Source organism: Ixodes scapularis, unplaced genomic scaffold, assembly GCF_016920785.2.
Source record: "Ixodes scapularis isolate PalLabHiFi unplaced genomic scaffold, ASM1692078v2 PGA_scaffold1__304_contigs__length_218370807, whole genome shotgun sequence".
Taxonomy (NCBI): Eukaryota; Metazoa; Arthropoda; class Arachnida; order Ixodida; family Ixodidae; genus Ixodes; species Ixodes scapularis.
In genome coordinates, this window is record NW_024609846.1 from 79,496,530 (window position 1) to 79,516,556 (window position 20,027).

Sequence of the window (20,027 nt, forward strand, 5' to 3'; positions counted from 1 at the left end):
CCAGATCTATGATACTCCACCTGTTACTGAAACACGGCGGCTCTCGTGTCTGATCAGAAGGCCGATTCGAATATCTCTGCATTCAAATTGGTATGCAAAGTCAACAATTGTTGAAAATGTGTAATTAAAACCGATCAAGCATAAGCGAAAACAACGAGGATGGCAAGCCTGATTGTGCACGAAGGGCATGGGGCTCTTTCTTTATATAGCCTTTTTGATCCTGAGAAAAACGGACGGTGGGAATAAACCTCTCGAATCTTTGTAAAGCCGCTGCTTTTCCTCGTCTTCAATTCAACAATGCGGTACTGAAGCCCGGGAATCACGCTACGAAAAAGGTACAAGAAAACCCGTCAGCTCAGTGGATCCCTGGATAAACTTGAGGCAAAGAGAACGACCCGATGGACTCAAAAGACACGGCTCATTAACGAGGCAAGCACTCTTTTCCAAAATCAAGATTCAACAATAAGCCAGATTACCACCATAGTCAAACGATTGCGTGCTAACAACAGTGCACTCAGACAGATAAACAAAGATTTTAATCCATATACCAGCCGGTTCCTTCCAAACTGAATTTGGGACAGTCGTTGAGTATGAAGACGAAGCGAATCGCACCCCAGCAATCTCAAATGCAGAAAAGATTTGCTAAACCAGATCTTGCGAGGGGAAAGCAGAGGACCTGTTCTGCAACCGACCGATGTCCAAGCCCCAAGACTAACGGGAACCAGGCTGCGAAAGCTCACCATTACGCTACTCATGGCTGAAATTTCACAATGGTCGGCGTTCTGGGAGCAATTTGACGAAACCATTCACAAGAACCCGACTTTCTCCACCAGCGAAAAGTTTGTCTACCTTCGAATGTATTTTGCCGAGGAAGCATCAGCGGCAGTCAAGGTAATGCCAAGAACTGAGGCATGCTATGCTGATGCCGTGGAGATCCTCAAGCCCCGCTTTGGAGACAAAAAATGTTTAGAACAGGAACACTTCTCGAGACTGAGGCTGATTACCACCTGTCAAATCATCCAACAATACCTCGGGTCTACGATCGATGTTCGACCAAGTGCAGGTCAATGTGCAAGGTCTCCAGGTGTTGGGCGTCAATGAGTAAAGTTTTTCATCGATGCTCCGCGACATTCTGATGCGAGCTCTTCTATGCGACATTGTTGTGAACTTCCACAGAACAACATATTTGGCTGCAACAACTGCTATGGCTGGTCCTAGAAACCAGCCTGATTGTTCAGAACTGGATAAGCTACTCATGTTTTTATCCATGGAGGTTGAAAGTCTGGAGAAGAGAGGGTTTAAGACCACAGAAACTAAAGACGCAAGAGCACGAAGCATGGGGACTAGACAAATTGACGAGAATCGTCTAGACCGACCTCACCGGTACTATACAGCAGACCCTCAAAGTAAAATGCTGTTTCTGCAAGGGGACAAACAACAATACTGCCAGACTGCTCTTCCAGTCTCCCGCTCGATCAGAAAAAGCAATGTCTATCAAATCAGGTGTTTCAGATACGCACCCAGTGGTGATCGAGCTAAATACTGCAGACGCACTATCGGCATGCTACTTGTGATGGACGACATGCTAAGTCCATGTGCGACCCAGCATGGATAAAAAGAAGAGTGCTCCTCCACAAACACTAAAACACATCGGTTTGCACGACGACTGGCTCCCAAGAGAACTGAAATGTACTTCTGCAAATATTAAAGAGCCAACTGACGGCATTCTTCAATCATTTTGGGGAGTTAGAAAGTCTGAGAATAATTGATTCACAAGACAACACACTGGAAATGCGTCAAGTGATGCTGCATTTCGAAGAGAACATCAGTCAGTCTGGCATACAATACAAAGTGTCATACCTGTGGAAAGACAATAAGGCGACCTCAAGGACAGCAAGCAGGACATAATGGTGACGAGACTTCGGAAACTAGTAAGTCAGCTCTCGAGGAATGACTCCCTAAATTATTGTTATGACAAAGCTTTCGGAGAGTACTCGACAGCAGGTCATGCAGTTGAGCTACGAGACTGCCGACGATGGAGGCAGGTTACTTTACACGCCAGACAGAGAGGACATTCGAGAAAATGCACTGACGACACGATTGCAAGTCGTTTTCGATGCATCTTCTCATGCAGCTGGATGCAAGGCTCTGAATGAATATTTGGAGAAAGGAGACAACCTCTATCGAAACTCCTGACAGACAGAAATTAATTTGGGTTTCTTTGGTTTCAACAACTACCCTCTTTGACGTTTGAGGAAAGGGAAGTGCAGATGTGGAAGATGAGAAGGGTATCTTTTGGTGCAACACGTAGCCTATTTCTCCTAATGGCTACAATCCTCCCACACCCGAAAAATCGGCCTACGGAGACGTTGTCGGTCCCTTTTTCTTCCTACTTCATAAGTTTGTTTTTCAAACCACAGTCTCAGGTTCCAATCATCATGTATAACTTACACCAGCTCGCCTGCACTTTAACCAAATTTTCAGAAAAAGGATGTTGCTGATGAGCTTCACGCCTCCCTTTATGTGGACGACTTGGTGACTGGCACAGATACCGGAAAAGGAGCCGTCAGGTTTTTCTACGACGTCAAGTTTATTGTGCAAGACTAAGGAATGACTCTCAGAAAGTGGACTAAATTCCAAAACTCTGAGAGAAGTTCTAGAACGAGAAGAGTCTAGCCAGCACAAAACTGCAGCAACTGTCTTCAAAAAAGGAACAATGAAAATTCTGGGAGTCATTTGCGATCCAGTGAAAGATATTTTGAGGCTTTTAATGACAACTCTACTGATATTTCTGGAGATTAATCTTTTCACAAAACACTTTGTCTTGCAAGCGACATCTAGGATTTTCTATCCACTGGGAGTTTTATCTCCCTTCTCGATTCAAGTCAAGGCACTTTTTCAAAAGCTATGAACCAGAGGAATAAATTGGGACAGTCCCCTACCCAAAGATCTGAGGAATGAGTGGAAAGACTGGTGTAATGACTTGCCAAATATTCATGCAGTTGCCATCCCCAGATTTGTGTTCAAGAAGGACATTGCAGGGATGCTCAACTACATATTTTTTAAGACGCAAGTAAAAGCGCCCACGGCGCTTTTACTTGCGTTCAACAAAGTGAACACTAAGAAGTCATTGCCACCACAGCGACCCAGGCTTTTATTAGCAAAGACTCGAGTAGCTCCGATCAAGCAAAAAACGCTTCCTCGTCTAGAACTTATGGGAGCAGTCATCGGAGCCAGACATCTGAAGAATGCCAAGGAAAGCAAGCACACCAAGCTATGTGTATGAATATACCATGTGGACCGACTCTCACTTCACATTGGAATGGATCAGAAACATGAGTCAGAAACATGGATCAGACTATAGCAAGGTTCTGAAACGAAAGCTCAGCACTAAGGTCTCCAGCGACAACGCTTCTGTATGGAACCTGGCTGAACACTGTCCACCTTCCGAGATGTTAAACACAAGGCAGGAGATGTTGGTGCAAATGGACAGATGCGGGTTGTTACCTTTTCCGTTTTTGAACTTCGAGTCGACTGGGAGTAAAGAAAAAAATATATCAGAACAAAAATAAGACACCAGAAGAATGGTCGAGCAAGATTACCTGCTTACTTTCAAGACCACGTCTTTGGCGGAGAGGAAGTATGTCATCATCATATAACATATTTTTAGAACTTACCGAGTCCACAACCAATGTGCTGTAGTGGTGCATACGATGCACAAAGAATTAAGAAAGAGAGAAATGTACAGTCATGCAAGTTTTAGTCGTGAAATAGACTCAACACGATATGCGCTTTAGATTCCACTTCTCTTATGTCACTCGACCTTCCCTTCCCGTACAAACTGAATTTATGTTGATCCTATTTAGTACCTTTGGTCTTGCAAATGATGAACTAGCTGGAATGCTCTCAATGAAATGAAATATTGCTAATTTTTCTTCAAAGATTCATACCACACATGAATGTACAGTTCCCCACTGCTCATATTAAATTGTGATCAAGGCTATAAGATTGAATCATATGCTTTCGTTTATGAAGGACGCCCCACAGAAACATTTTCCTGCGTGGCAGAAATTCTCCACCTTTTTGTATTTTCCTTCTCATCTTTTTATATACTTCTCACATGTCCAGAACAATGGAAATCAAGCAGGCAAAAAATTATGAAAAACAGCAAGAAAGAAAGGAGAAGTTTCCTCCTTTCTTGTGGGAGGAATAGCAAGGAGTAAAGCCGAGGGTGGGTTTCTCCCTCTTCGTTTCAAGTCAACCTTTAAAGGGGCGGTGCAATGATTTTAACACTGAACGAATGTGCAGCTTCTATTTTTTATATTGTTTACTTCGACATAAGTAAGAGAAAAAGTGCCACCATACCCCGATATACCTCTATTTCGCTGCGTAATCGCAAAATAAAAAACGCTTTTTTTCCCAACCTGTGGCCACATGGTGGCCGCAAATGGAACCTGTGGTGTGACGTCATTCGGAGTGGTTTTTGTAAGTGATAGTGTTAGGCAATTCTAAGCTTGATTTAAGGTTAAGTTTAAAAAATCTTGTTGTTTAGGCATGCAGAAACGCTTCAAAAGCCTAATATTGCCGCTAAAAGGGTATGAATTATTTGTGGCGCCATCTACCGCAAGTTAACAAAACCTGCCGTCGCCGTCATCCGTCGCCGCTCGTGGCGCCTACGGTGGCTACACAAGCAACCCGGACGTTTTGTCTTTCCCTCGCTCGACGGAGTGCGTTGCTCGTGGTCCGCAGTATCGTGGTATCGTTATTGTTCCTGGTGTCTCGACCTCGACTTCGACTTCGACTGCCCGCCGCGTCGCAAGCATCTTGCGCTCGACGTCGCTCAGGCCGTCCGCTCACGCCGCCATGTTGGTCGGGAATCAGTGGGAAAGCGGGAGAGCGGCGAGCCTGGCGAGCCGGCGAGCGCAGGGGAAACGGAAGCCAGAAGAACCCAACCGGAAACCAACGCCACTCCGAGTGACGTCACAGGCGAAGCTGGTGCCGCTTCAATGCTGAGTTGAGGGGTGCCAGAGATACCAATTTCTTTTATTTTTTTTAATGAAAACTAGGGCAAGCAGGAAAGAATAGTTTTCGGTCCTTCGTTTTATATGTAGCCGGGATCAATTCCCGCAATTAATTAGCCAAAGTCCGCAAATTGTTGCACTGCCCCTTTAAGGTCAAATTGTTGCCAATGTAGATTCTGGGATATACTCGTGCTACAGGCACGCTATACAGATGAAAAACAAAGTGAACACCAGCGGAACAATACTACTTCGGAGCATACGACACAACTCATTGGCGCCTCAATGCTGAACCCAAGTATGCCTAACCTTAAATTCCTCCTCCCCTTCCCCTTAAAGCTAAGCATTAAAAGAGCTGAACTGCCTATAGTCATGAAGCATGGTGTAAGGTGCAAAAAACAACGGACACAAGGAAGAAGACGCACATAGGCGCCTGTGTGTGTGTCTTCTGCCTTGTGTCCGTTGTTTTTTGCACCTTACACCATGCTTCCTAATGTTCACCAACTAGCCCAACGATAAGTTCTTCTACAGTGCCCATAGTCACCTGCCCACTGCACAACTCCAGTGTTTTAACTCCCCCACCATCTAGTGTATCAAACTGGCTCACACCAATTACGGGGAGCATGTCGTGCCACAAGAAAGAATACCGTAGGTCAGCATGACCCACGCACGATCGGCGACTCAAAGCATGGCGGGGCATACCTTGTAGCTGACGTGCCTGTTCTGAAGCATGAGAGGCACGGCAGAGCACAGCCCCAGAGGAATGCCCTGCAGAATGTAGAGGAAAAGCAGCAACAGGATGCTGCGCCACTCCTCCCGAACGCCCCCCGGGATGTTCGCCTCGGCCGTGTTGCCTTCGTGCTTGTGGTGTCCGTCCTCCAGCAGCCTGCCGTCTGCTCCCTGCTCCTCTTCAGCAAGGAGCGGCACGGACGCCGGACGCTTCCGGGCCTCCATGTCCCCCCGAGCGCTCCTGCGAAGGAACACAGCCAACCGTCGCCGGAGGGAAGCTCTAGTATGCCGCCTACGATGTGTGTGTCGTCTTGGAGACATTGTTGAAGATGTAGGTGTAAAACAGGGGTTCTCAAAAGCTTCAAGAAACACCCATCTTTTTCGAAGGATAGCCGGAGAACCCTTTCCGGCCTTGGCATAAATGCAATAAAGCCGGGCAGAAGCTTGCAGACCTCGCAAACACTAATGCACGTAACGGGAGTGCATGGTCCCACAGTTATACATCAATTGTTGGCTCGGGCCTACCAAAATGCTGCACAAACCGGAGAATACTTCATTTGAGGGCGGGAACAGTTGCGGAAGTTTCAGCCCTCCTTAGAGCACCCATGAGGGTGCTCTAAGGAACCCCTAGGTCAATAACCCACGGTGTATAGAAGATGTATCTCCATGTCGGTGAACTGTTTGTAGCATTCAAGTCTTTTGACTTTTGCTCATTTTGTTCACTGCTCCCTTTCATCTTTCTAATTCTCTCCTCTGTTTTTCTCATCCCTATCTTCCAGTACGGATCGGTGAACCAAAACAAATACCCCGGGTTAACTTCCCCGCTCTCTCCATCCTCCCCCACCTCCTGTTTGGGGACGGTATGAGCAGGTTCTTCGTACATCCTCCGCTTGTGTCTCGTGCATTGCTGCTCTCTCCCCCTCGTGCAATGGCTGCGCTAATGCTTGTAACTCTTGTATCGATTACAACTAAGGTTTAAACTTTCCTATACTTATCAGATAGACCGAGAAATGTACACAAAATATTGTTCTGAAAAAATGATGGAAAAAGTCAAATTTGGGAGTTTTACGCGCCAAGTCAATGAAGGGCATCTGGCATGTACTAGCAAAGTACTGAGGATTAATTTTAATCACCTGAGGACCTTTGATATGCAACCAAATGGTTGGTTACATGGCACAAATATCAATGGAAAAAGATGCACCAAAATCCCGATTCACTATTGTTTATTTTATGTTTGCTGATAGTAAGCAAGACCTCGAGAGTCTGAATTGATTGGTCCTTTTAACGAGGATGATGTACAAAAGAGGGCACCAGTTTTTCTAAAACGGTTTTGTGGAGATCTTTTGATACCAAGTGAAGTGCAGAGGGCAATTTAGAGCCAAAGGCTGCTGACACTAGTAAGAACATCTGTCGAGGATAAAACCGCGTCAGAGGTCTGTTCCCTGGAAGTCTCTTATATACTGAGGTGTTCAGTAACTCAAAGCTTCCTATATCAAATGTGACCGCACTTTATGAAATATATAAAAGGCTCAAGCAACCAAGCTAGGTGAAAATATGTGAGGCTTATTTGTTGTCTAATGTACTGTATTACCTTTCCCAGGTATTGCTGTTTGGTTAACTATACATAATTTATTTATTGACATCTCGAGTAGGAGTCATGGCTATTTAAAATGCATATTGGTAAGGGCTGATTTAATTTTGCAGAACTAAAACGTTGATTCATTATGCCAAGTCCCATAAAAAATAGATAGCAAAAGCTAAAGTCTTATAGTTATAGCTCGATGGACACCAAAATACTGAATTTACTTTCGTTTTTGAAAGAGTTATAATTTCATCCATTTGGCTTTTTTGAGACTTACAATCATATTAATTTTTTGCTTAGAAGAGCCACGGCACTGCAGAAAAGCCCATATCATGGTGGCCCGCAGTATCGCATCTAGTGACGATGATTGCGGCGGCAATAAGCTATATACTTCAGCCCACATTAAAAGTCATCCTCTTAGTTGAACTGTTCTGACCCAATTTTTAAATCTGGCAGAGACACTATCATTAGTGCTGGTAAATATTGTTACGATCTGGGTACAAGATGCACCATGGATGTACACCAGGAGAGAGAGATAAAGGGTAACTGTAAAGAAAAAAAGTGTTTTTTAAACAGCCTAATTGGGACAAGCATGTCACAAAACAAATCCTCCGCGAAAAAAACAAATTTTTTTCGCAATATTTACGCCACAGGACGTAATTTAGTCGGAGTCACAACCTATCCACATTTGAAACTCCCGCTCTTTCGACACGCGCGGAGTGGCTGGAATACGTCACTCCGTGACGTAGAGCAGCCACTCCGTGACGTATAATACCAACTTTGTGGCGCGCAATTTAAAACGGACGAAATAGCCGCAAACTAAAATCAGTCCCGCGCGATAAATATTGCTGTAAAATATCTTGTTTTTGTTGAAGAAATTGTTTTGTGACATGCTTGCCCCAATTAGGCTGTTTATAAATACAATTTTTTTTCTTTGCCAAAATCTGGATTCCCCAAAACACGCGGCAAAAGCGTGCAACGGGATGCTACAAACATTAAAACATCACTCATACAGCGATATCTCGAACGGATGACCTTAATTTTCAAAAAAAGAGGCGCATTTGGCAGGAATGTTGACGTCATGTTTCTTTGAGAAGGAGAGGGAACGGCCTCGCGTCTTCTCCGCCTCGCGGCCTTGAGGGAGCGAAGCAAAGAGAGGAGGAAACTAGGTATCTTGACGGTCACGCGCCTCGTCGGCCTGGTTCAATCTCAACTTCTTTTTCCAAAAATACGTCCGTCCATTTGAGATATCGCCTTACTAGTAGTGTTGTAGGGATTGTAGCGCCCCGCCTACACCTCCTGCATTGTTTTTTTTTAAATTCAAATTACGGTTCACCATCCCTTCAAGGGCTGTCCATGCTAGACACAGCTTCTGCCGCGCACAACTTTTGTCGGATGGAGGCGGAGGTTCTTTCGACGCTTCTGGTCTGCTTTGGACCGAGTTTTGTTGAAGGGAAAGCAACCCTCCCTTTGCGTCCCTCAAAGAAGCTCATGACGTAGGTCCCAGGATGCAGTTACTCACACCCTCTGTTACTCACGGCTTGCACTCCTGTTATCAGTCCCAAAACTCCCCCCCCCCCTCCCCAAAAAAAAGGGGACGAGACAACGGCGAGTTTCGTCCTCCCTGAAATCGTACATGCGTGCCGGATCAAATACTAAATATTGCACAAAATTTCTTTTTTGCTTCGCACGGCACAACTTGTGTTCTGTCTGGACAGCCCTAACCCCAAATCGAATGTGACCTGAACCACTGCAACAAAATAGCTAATTGTGCTAGCTGGTTCATGTTCATTTAGATGAACATGAACCACTCTTTTGTATTGATTTCCGAGGTGCTTTCTTCTGAATAAACCACTGTTTTGTACAAGAGGCATATATATTTGTGAGTCATTGAACAGATTGGTGACAGGTTAAGAGTAAAGTGGAGGCTCCTCCCACCTCTTTCCACTTTAGCAGAGCAAACACTGGAGAGGAGACGACCTCCTTTCCAGGATCCTTGCCCCACCGTACATATATGTTTAATTAAAGCACACCTTTTTTTTCTGGAGGGAGAGACTGCTCTTGCATTGGGCCAAAATCTCCATTTGGTGCCGGGCGCTTGTGTAGCGCACACAAAAGCATTTCTTTGTTTCGTCTGTACCCAACGTGTAATGAATTTGTAAGCAGATGAGGAGCTACAGAATGAATGCATGTTCCACATCATAATAGCATGGCCCATCCGCCATTGTTCTTTTGCATGATCTTTCGAAGAATTCAACAAAAGGTCAGGCGAACAAGTGCTTTTGGTGCGCAGGTGCCTGCCACATGTCGCTTTCCTTACATCTTCAGCTGCAGACGTGCCTCTCCGTGATTTTGTATACTATCATTTTACCGGAACGGTCGTTTTAATTCATCCACTATTCATGGAATGCTCTATCGTGTATAGACGTCCATAAATTTTCGATCTTGGCGCCTGCCCTGTCATTTTCGCGTCTTTATAGTTTTCGTTCTGTTCACGATTTGATCACGTTACTCAATCCCACAGAGAATTAAGTAACAATCTTGGGCTCGGTGTGTAACACAGAGCATATTGATGGCATGTGCAACATCCACTTTTCGAATGCTTTGATCCTGTAGGGCTTCAAAACATGTAGAGTAACAGGTCACTCTATGCTATCTGCTGAAATAACTGACCGTTAATATAGCCCGTTCTATCGATTTGGAACTTGGGGCCGGTTGCATAAACTTCATCATGGTGCAGGATCGGCGAAAACATAGCCCGGCCCTTCGGCAATCGTGCCGAAGAGGAGTTATTCAGCGACTGATCGGTCCGCAAGGTCTGTATTTACCTGTCGAAATCACCTGTCATTCATTCAGCGTTTGGTTCGCAGTCGGGGAGAGCCAGGCAGAGCAGACGAATTCATCGGTCCCACTGAACATACGTGTACTTCCGAAAGTTGCTTCCGAGGTTTTCCGAAAGGTGTGTGGTGTGTTCGGTTATCCGTCTTCCATGATAAAATCGCAGTGGAGGCGCACGTGATCGAAACTGACACTTGGGCTGTGTTCCTATCTCCAAATCTTACCCAAATGAATCCGAGCTACCCCGGCGGGTCGTCTGACGTGTAATCTCAGGTTGAAAAGCGCTGGACGCGGGTAGGTTTTGAAACGCCAAGGTACAAAACCTTTACCCTGGAGTAAAATCGAGTACAATTTGGACAACGTTGATTTTGGAACACGACCTTCGAGAGAAACTACCAGTGAAAACAACGAGGTTGAGTTAAAATAAACTAGATAGTTCACTTTATTTGAGTAGAAACTACACAAACTACACAACTCAACATCTGTAGTATGCGTAGACCAATAAACGATATGACGTCATATTAGCATATTTCGCTAATCATGGGTTTCAACTCGTAACTCCTGGAAAATAAAAATATACTGTCGCCTTGTCCGTTATTTTAATTATTTTTGTCTCAGCGTTTAGAATATAAAACAAGCTAATTGTCTTTCACTAATTATACAAGTACAACAAAATCTTATGAGGATTGAGGAGTTAATAGCCTAATAGATGTAAAGCCAGCGAGCACCAGTGAGCAGCGAGCATACAAAAGTAATGTGGTGTTCTCTTGTGGCATTTATAATAATCTACCATAATAGTTTATGACGTTTTTGCAGTTTTTCTGGTCAATTTTTATATTAAAACATTCTTGTTAACTAAAATAAAATTTTATAAGATAGTATTGTTAACTGTTTGGTTGTGACAAAACCAGAATTCCAGAGCCTGACGGAATTTTGAAAGCGCACTTCCGCTTCCGTTCTTGGCACAGCCCCAGCATGGCGGACGCTGGAATTCTCGCTTTGACTCATTGAAGCACGTTCACGGTAATTTAGGTCCCTTTATGCGCACAGCAACCACCGTAGGAACTCGATCAAAATGTCAGGGCGCTCGTTAACGCTCCAACACATGTCACAAACTGCACGCTGGAGTCTCCACTAGCTCTTCTCTCAAAGGAACGTCGCTTTTGACGCAAGGCGAACTGCCTTCCCCCACCACTGCTGTTGCTTCAGGAGCGGACTTGATTCAATCACATTTAGATTGCGCTAATAATCGGGCTTCAAGATGACTGACGGTGAAGGTAACGAGATCCGTGTCAAGACGGCATACAACGGGTGAGCGCATCGCTTTTGGTTTTTGTCCCGTTTGTAGTTTGTCGGCTGTCAGCCTCAACAGATTTCCGAAACCGTTGGTTGTGTCAGCGCTGCATCTGTTGACAGCGCTGGTTTCCAGCGCTGGTTTCCACCCGTCCGCACTTTTCACGTTCCCTATTCTTTTTTCAACCTCACTGATTTTAATTTTCCAAACAAGATTTTATTGTGCCGCTTTAGATGAGCCCATGTACTATGGAAACAGCAGTTTTGCGGTTAATTAAGCAGTGTTTGACGGCTGCTGGAAACCTGACGCGGGTTCAGACGTTTCTTTTTGAGCCGCGAGTAAAAAAAAAAGCTTTTTTTTTTTTTTCTTTTCATATTAATTTTGTTTGCTGTATTCTGTTTGTCCTCCTTTAGACCCCAAGTCTTGCCGCGTATCGTATTTGCAAGATCCTCACTGGCTCGCCACACGTAATCTCCCGTTCGCTCGCACGATGTCCGCGGCTCTCACGCCGTAGTGCAGCCCGTGCCGTGAAATCGTCGTTGGCCACCGCAAAGGCCCACCGAAGCGCGAAGGCAGAGCGCAGCGCCTAGACTCCCGCTCATTCCGCTTGTTTCTCTCTGCTCCTGTTTGCAGGAGTGTTTGGGTGTTGTTTGCGCACGGCAATTCGTTCACGCGGTCACGGCAAATTGTTGCTCGGTGTTCCGTGACCGCACCCGCGGAGGCGCGTCGTCCCGTCTCGGCGGCGGCGGCGGCAAAGTCGGTCGCGCCCAAGACGACAATCTACCCATTGATTCGGGCTCGAGTTTTTCCACTCTGGGCACGCGTAAACTCATAAGGGAGCCCGGTCGGTTGGCGTCGTTTAATGACGAAAGCCCGAAGGTTTATTTAAAGCCAGCACGTGACCTGTATTGATTCGCTGTCTACGTTATGGCCGTTATTTTTATTATTTTATTTTTTCGCCGTGTTTTGTTAGTTCCGTTTCAGCGTCCGTTGTTGCGGTTTTGTTTCTGAAATTGGAGAGAAATCGCTGATTGCGAGGCACCTGTCTGAACTGTAGTTGTAGTTCCCTTATGTATCACAACTTCCATTCATAACCAGAGTGTCGAACCGAATTTTTTATCGGTTCGGGTTCGGGTTCACTGCTTTTGGTTCAGTCTCAATTCAATTCCGGGGAGCAAGAAATCAAATCAGGTAGTGCAAAATGCAGTGTTCGGTAAAGTACATCTAAAAAGTACTTCAAGTAAAGTACGAAGTAAATTAGATGTGATGTACTTCAAGTAAAGTAGTAAGTACACTGGGTGCAATGTACTTGAAGTAAAGTACAATGTACTTTCAAAGTAAAATGCAAGCATTTTAACACAATCTTTCATGATGCTCATTCATTCCCCTATACAGTGATTTTTTTAATGGTATGCATTCTCAGAGGTAATCAGGGGTGCATTGCCTATTTTTAAAAACAGCGGTGAATACTCCATAAAGTCAAGTGGCCACAGAATAGTTATTTTCAGGAATGTAGCCAAATTCGGAAGTCTCTCCTGTGAATTTGGCGCGCTTGCACTGGGTTGTTGCACCCAAAGGGGTTAAATTTACTAGCAGAGAGCATGATGTCAGCCCCATAGCTTCCGCAAACAATTTTCTCATAAAAAAGTGTCCTCTCATCAATAAAAACAAACAAAAAACAGTGAGTGTGCAAGCGAGCTGGTGATAATTGGGGTGCGAAAAAATTAAGAAACTTTCAAGTCGAAGGAAAAGACAAAAGAGAATGTCTCAAAACATTGTGATGTATGTTCCCCTCTGCTGTGTTTTCCTTCGATTTGAAAATTTAATTTTTCTGCACCACAGTCTCAGGTTCTACATTATGATTAATATTACTCTCCTAATATTTTAAACCTCCTTGCTCGCACTGACCGACCAAAAAGTAGCGAGAGTTCAAAAAGCTACGGGAAAGCCACGCCCAGAACAAACAAAGCGATGCTTCGTCTGCTCACGTTTCTGGATAGAGTAGAATATCCCTCCCAGCATTTGTTCGGAGTTGACAAAGCATCATTTCACAATAAAAATTTAACATCATCAAATTTAGGGAATGTACTTTGAAGTCGGGAATTGTACTTTCCTCGGAAAGTACCAGAAAAAAATTCTTTAAAGGGCAACTCCGGCCAAAACTCAAAATTAAATAAATTACTGGTATCGCTGTAGTGACACAAAATACGACTCCGGCCAAAATATTACGTCCGTAGGACGCCGCATTCTCAACTAATGCCGATAACAAAAATGCGACCCGCCGCGAGCCGCCGCTCCTTAGCGGGCGGCCAGCGGGTTGCCGATCGCTAAAGCAACATTGCGCCGTGATGTCCGTATCGTTCTCTTTTTTTCCTCCGGTGCGGGCGTTGCGCAAAGTGCGCTTCTTTGAGCCGCTACCACCGCTACTTCGGCTTGTGATTGGCGTGTTTAGCCGTTGCTTTTATCTGTAGCCCGTGTAGCTTCGGTATAGCCTTTTGTTAATTTGCTTGTGAGGACTTTAAGACTCGTTTTAGCGAGCAACTCGGTGAGCCCAAGACTGCCCAGCTGTTCCTCGAAAGATGCCGAGTGCAACTTGTAGTGCTGTGGGCTGCTCAAACAACCCTCTGCGCAACACGGAGGTGCTTTTTCACAAGTGTCCGACGGACCGGAAATTGGAGAAGGTGTGGGTGAACGCTGTTCGACGAGTGGACTTTGGACTTCGGCTTTTACGCACCCGAGGAAAAAACAACGAAAAGCAGTCGTGTTCAGCCCAGCACACGTGTGTTCGGGCGCCGCGGCCCGCGCCGGAGCCTAAAACCTTTGTCTCTGGGACTGACTTGCAGCTCGAAAGCGAGAGGGCCCCCAGTACTGTACGTCAGTGGCAGCGCCGCGTAAAGCAACGCCGCTCCATCCACGAAGCCCAGATGACAATTTAGGCCTGGCGACGAGTACGGAAGACCACACACACGGCAACAGCCGCCGAGTACGGCACCGAACAAGTTCACTTGTTTTCCAGTCGCTAGCTTTTAGGTATACAAGCGACGAGTACGGCATAGCGCACGCACGGCGGTGGCCGCCGAGTACGGCACCGTATGAGTTCACGGGTTTTCCAGTCGCTAGCTTTTGGTTATACGCACTAACTTTTGCTACATATGGTCGATAACTACCACGTATACAGAATTAAAACAAAATCAGCTTACCTCCTATCTTTAGACGGCTAGCGCAACAGAGGTAGGTGGCGCTAGGCCTGTGTACTCGTTGAACGAGAACGATCGTGACGTCACGTTCACATATCGGCTGATTTCCAGTGTTGCCAGGGTCTCGAGCGGCTAGTTTCGGTTTTGTTGGCCGCACCCCAAACAAAACTTTCAGGCGTCGATATCTTTAAAACTACGCACAATAACTAGAAAAAAATTACACCTTGCAATTCAGGGACGCTGACTGCACTAAGAAGAGTCATAATCCCAAAATCGAAAGTATGGACTGGAGTTGCCCTTTAAGTAAAGTACAAGTACACACCCAGAGAATGTACTTCAAGTAAAGTACAGGTTTCCTAAATCTACTTGAAGTAGTAGTTTAAGTACAATGTACTTAGTTTACTTCCCAACACTGGCAAAATGCATGCTGCAGGGGGTTTTTGCTCAGTGCCATGCCATGTATTTGAGATTCACAAATTATTCTTGCTTGGTGCAGCGTTGTGTGGAACAACGCTAGCATCTGGCACCACGAAAATGCGCTTTCTGGAAAGATTATTTTTGCAAACAAAGTAGTTTCCGGGGTCACGCCTTCTGGTCTGTGCTGAAGATCTGGGCAGAGGAACCTTCACAAAACAGTATGTTTTTAAAACTACCCCCAACCCCCTCTTTTTTAATTTTCATTGCTCCTCCAAGGAATACTTTTTTATCCTGAGGGGCTCCCTCCTCCCTTCACGGGGTGCTAATTTGACAATTCTACTTGTGACACTTGTTAACAGTAATCCTCCATTGCTATTATTTTGCACCCTCGAACTGAAGTTTAAACAAAATATGGAGGTGGTCGAAGCTTGAGGGAAGAACTTGAGAATGACACTCCGGTAAGAGTTAGTGCAGCTGGCAACGTTCAGCTGTCTGTCTGAGGCCACTAGGATCTTTCTTCTCAGGTATCCCTCCCATACACACTTGTAGCCCTATGTAACGTCGGATTAATAAGTCATATTCGGCCATTTCAATGTTTCTATTCTCAGGGACAACTATCTGAAACAGTTCAGCAACAACGAAAACATGTTTGGGTGACTCAGGATGCGTATGTGTAAAATGGGTCGTGCTTCGGTTTTTGTACTTTCAGTGAATACTGTTAAGAACTAATCCCTGACGTCAAAAACTTGCAAAAACACCCATTACATTTCCTCTCCACGCAATGGCAGACACAGAAAGAATAAAGGAAAAAAACAACTCCCCCTCCTCAACTCACAATGGACTGTTTCCAAAACCGACGCGCCCCAATGCGGCGAAATACCACGCAGTGCACTCTGGAACTAATTGGCCACTCAGTTTCGGTTTCGCCTGAGCAGATTCATCTCATGCTATCACGGCGCGACCGAACCAATACCACCTAGAACACAAGGCCTGCGCGTTTCCTCCTCTAAACGTCATCACTAGTAGATCCCCTCAGCGCCCCCTAGCTAGCCCGGATGAGCAACATCGTCTGCTACATCGTCTGCTCCATCGCCTGCTTCAGTGGTTTGTGTAACAGATAATGAAACAGATGCTCACGCCGAGTGTCTCTTGCAAATAGCATACGATGAAGTTAGACGTTCACGTGGAGCGTCAAATGCATGAGCGAAATTGCCTTACTGCTGCGCAAAGGGCTGAAAAGCCCTTCGTTGGACGCTGGACGCTGACACTGGAGGCCATTTTCGAGGGCGCTGTTTATAACTCGGGTAGCTAGCTTCGAAGCGTTCTACCGCAGAACGAGCGCGCGCGCTAGAAATGCGCGTCTCAAAGCCAGGAGCGCGTGCTAGCTCGCGCTCCTGGCCGAGGGAGCGTTCGCGTGCACGTCGCAAATGCATTGGAAGCTCGCTATCAGCTCGCGCACAGCAGTCACGCACACAGCTGCGGCCGCAAGTGAATGCGACGTAGTTGCGACGCGGCCCCTACTCTCGTCAAGCTTCGGGCTGTTTGCCGCTCGGGGCGGGTCGGGGATCTACTAACGAAACGTCATGCGCAGGCCTTGTCTTCTAGGTGGTATTGACCGAACGCGCTGCTTGCGTTTTCGATTATCTGACTTTTTTTCCGAATGTACAATGCACTCATTCTCGAGCGATACAAAACGAAGGCCGGGGCACTTTCCTTGGTTCCCGAAACACCGGATATTATGAGTGCGTATGCAAACGTAGTAAGACGTGGCTTAGTCACCTCATCTTTGAGTCCAATTTCAATAATCCCGTCTAGTACCAGTAAACTACAAGTGAAATTCGGTCACCTGGAGCATTACACGTATTTTGTTTGCCAAACGTCCGCTTCTTGTTACTTCATTGGGCGAAAAGTAAGCCGCATCCTCACAGGAGTATCAAAGTTGAGCCCAGCGTTGACGCATGAACTTTTAAGGAAACGCAATAAATTCGACCTCACTATTGCACCAAAGTTACTATGATGTCGTCCTCGTGTCATCATATATCCCCCAGTCATATTTTATGCTGATAGAAGATTAAGTTTTCGCAAACGCTGAGCCTCGGCTAGCTACGACCAAGCGTCCCCTACTCCTCGCTAAGCCTTTTTGGACGAGCTTTTACTGACGCCGAAGATCTGTGCCTGAACGGTCTGTCTGAAATTATCTCGGCATACTCGGGCAGGAAGAAAGCAAACACATAACACATATTATGGACATTAGCAACCGCCAAATGCACTTTGAATAATTTCGTTTGTTTGGCGCACCGCATAGGGGTTCATGCCCGTCCGGCGTACTTCTGGCGAATAATGTGACATTTTGCACACAAGTGCTCGACTTTTGCTTTCTTAAAACGGTTTGTATGCGCGAATGTGCCTATACGATTGCAGGATAACTTTACGCGCATACGCGATGTTGAATATTAGTCAAATGCAAATGGGTGGGGAAAGCTTCGCTTCGTGCAGTGCTGCGGGTCAGTACAGATAAGAGATAAGAAGTGTGGTATAATTCAATGGCACCTCCGAGTTTTACCACGCGTACACAGGCGTATTAAGAAAATCGATAATTGCAAAAAGCTATATTTCGTCTATGGACGCACGAAAAAAACTTCCTGATCAACAACACTAATGTAAAGGCGCGAGCTCGATGTATGCATACTTATTGTTTGCTACAGCTTGTTGATTCGTACACAAGCAAGATCCCCGAGCACCCGAGCTTCGCAGCGTTGAGACTCCCAGCACTGGCTCGTCCACATACCTCGATTGGAACGCTAACGGAAAGGCTCAAGTACAAAAATACAACAAGCATGCGTTAAGAAAGGCTATACGTCTCGGGCTTGTGCTAAAGCTTCGAGGTCTGACCATCTAGGTTAGTTTAGAGACCACCAATGACGCTCTCGGGGCCAGAAAACATGAGATAACGGCCGTTAATAGTCCATGCTCGGTGTGTAATCTCTTGTCGTCGTGTCGATCGAAACCGAAACCATGACACTCTCCTCCCTGGCCAACTAGTTCCCAGAGTGCAATGCGCGCCGTGTTGCATGCAGGGCTTTATGGAAGTAGTCTATTAGAATAAGTGGACACGTGAACTGACGGGCCGTCAGTGTTCATCATAGTCATACGCTGGGGTTAGCAAACCTAGGGCATGGACTGAGCTTCAGACATTTCTAGAGTTCGGCTATTCTCATCTTTAATTGAACACGAGCCATTACGCGAATGTTGGCGATGTTGATTGTCATGAACCCGAGCACTCGACTCGAGCTCATGACGAGTGAGTACCTCAGCGTGCAACATGACTTGTGGTGCGAAGTCGTGATGTCATGTGACGTCACGGTGTCAGCAACGGGAATAAATCTAGTGACATTCTCAATTTAAATCGATTTGACGCTGTGAGCCACATGAGTATGTCGAGTGACTTCACTGTGCCACATGGCGTGACATTACTTGACATCACGTCTTGACGTCACATGACCACGTGACATATGATTAATCACAGGCCAATGCAAAAGCGCCACGAAAACCCAGAATTTATCATGCATTGTAGTTCTCTATGTTGATGATTTGATCAATACACAGAAATACAGCTGCCAATTTTTTATTCTCAAATAATCATTTTGTGATACATAAAAAAAAAAAAAAAGAAGAAAAATTATTGTAAACCGTTCTGAACCGGTTGCCGTTATAATTTTTTCCGGCTCAGTTCCGGTTCTGTTCCATAGTGGTGGCAAAAAGTTTGGTTCGGTACGGTTCCGGTTCGGATAAAAATGACGGTTTGGTGCCGGTTTTCGGTTTAATTCCATTCCGGTTCAATCAACATTCTGTTCACAACCAGCTTTCAGTTTAAGGTTATGCAGTGGTTTTTTGCAATGGATGCTAAGTTGTGCCATTTCACTCACATGTAGTGCAATCAGTAGTTGGATGAAACACTAGAGTTGTGGGCATGAGTGCACACCTGTGGCTTTGATTGCACCACTATTTGAAGGTGAAGCCACCAGAGGATTGCACAGGATGTCAGGAAGGCATACATGCATCCAACTTTTTCCCAAGTTAGGTGCCTGAGACTCCTTCAGTGCTGCACGGAGGCGCTTGGTAAAAAATACCTAAGGACTGAAAGGAGTATTTATCATAGTCATACCGTGTTTGACAATGTCCTTGTGAACAAAGCAGTGATTACCCCTCAGCACCTGCATAGTAGTTTAAGAAATTATAAAGTACCTCCATAAGAAAGAGTTGATAATGCCAGGATGTATTCCTTGGAAGTGTGGGTCAGCATCCTATTGATTGTCAGCCCTCTCAACAATGCTCAACCTCAGTTGCAGTCAAACATTGTTGGGCTCAGTGTGAGATAAAGCACACCTTTTTGACAAAGACTTTTGCTTAAAGGTGATCTGATAAGGCAGGCAAGTTGATATAGGTTCATGGTGAAAATTTGAGACCGAGGAGATGAAAAACAGTGATGTCCTTCCTTTCTTGCCTCCTTTGATTATGCCAGAAGCCACTAAGGTGAAAAGACCACAGGAGGTGCCATGCTTGCTTTAAAGGGATGGTGAACTGAAATTTGGATTTAAAAAAAAAAAAGCAATGCAGGAGATGGAGGCGGGACGCTACGATCCCTACAACACTACTCGTAAGGCAATATCTCGAATGGATGGCCATATTTTCCAAAAAAAGAGGTTGAGATTGAACAAGGCCGACGAGGCGCGTGACGTCAAAATATATTGTCTCCTCCTCTCTTCGCTTGGCCCCCTCAAGGCAGTGAGGTGGAGAAGATGCGAGGCCGTTCCCTCTCCTTATCGGAAAAACAAGACATAAACATATCTGTCAAATGCGCCTCCTTTTTTTGAAAAATATGGTCATCCATTCAAGACATCGCTGTATGAGTGATGTTTTGGTGTTTGTAGCATCCCGTTGCACGCTTTTGC

At 45.5% G+C, this 20,027-nt stretch overlaps 2 protein-coding genes across 3 annotated transcripts in view; one reads left to right on the forward strand and one right to left on the reverse strand.

The window, feature by feature from the left end:
* Positions 1-10,329, reverse strand: part of LOC8042179 (acetyl-coenzyme A transporter 1) — a 29,652-nt gene extending 19,323 nt beyond the window's left edge. Inside the window, exons 1-2 of one of the 2 annotated variants that reach the window (XM_029983196.4) lie at positions 10,158-10,329; positions 5,721-5,988 (exon numbers count right to left, since the gene is read on the reverse strand). In XM_029983196.4, coding sequence (XP_029839056.3) covers positions 5,721-5,988; positions 10,158-10,177 — 288 coding nt within the window. In that variant the 5' untranslated portion in view covers positions 10,178-10,329. The remainder of the gene's footprint in view (positions 1-5,720; positions 5,989-10,157) is intronic. The other variant, XM_040500124.2, reaches the window with a different exon arrangement.
* Positions 10,330-11,109: 780 nt separating this feature from the next.
* The window catches only part of LOC8042180 (atypical protein kinase C), a 56,214-nt gene continuing 47,296 nt past the window's right edge, over positions 11,110-20,027 (forward strand). Inside the window, exon 1 of the mRNA XM_029983194.4 lies at positions 11,110-11,478. Within this exon, the coding sequence (XP_029839054.1) occupies positions 11,429-11,478 (50 nt within the window). The 5' untranslated portion in view covers positions 11,110-11,428. The remainder of the gene's footprint in view (positions 11,479-20,027) is intronic.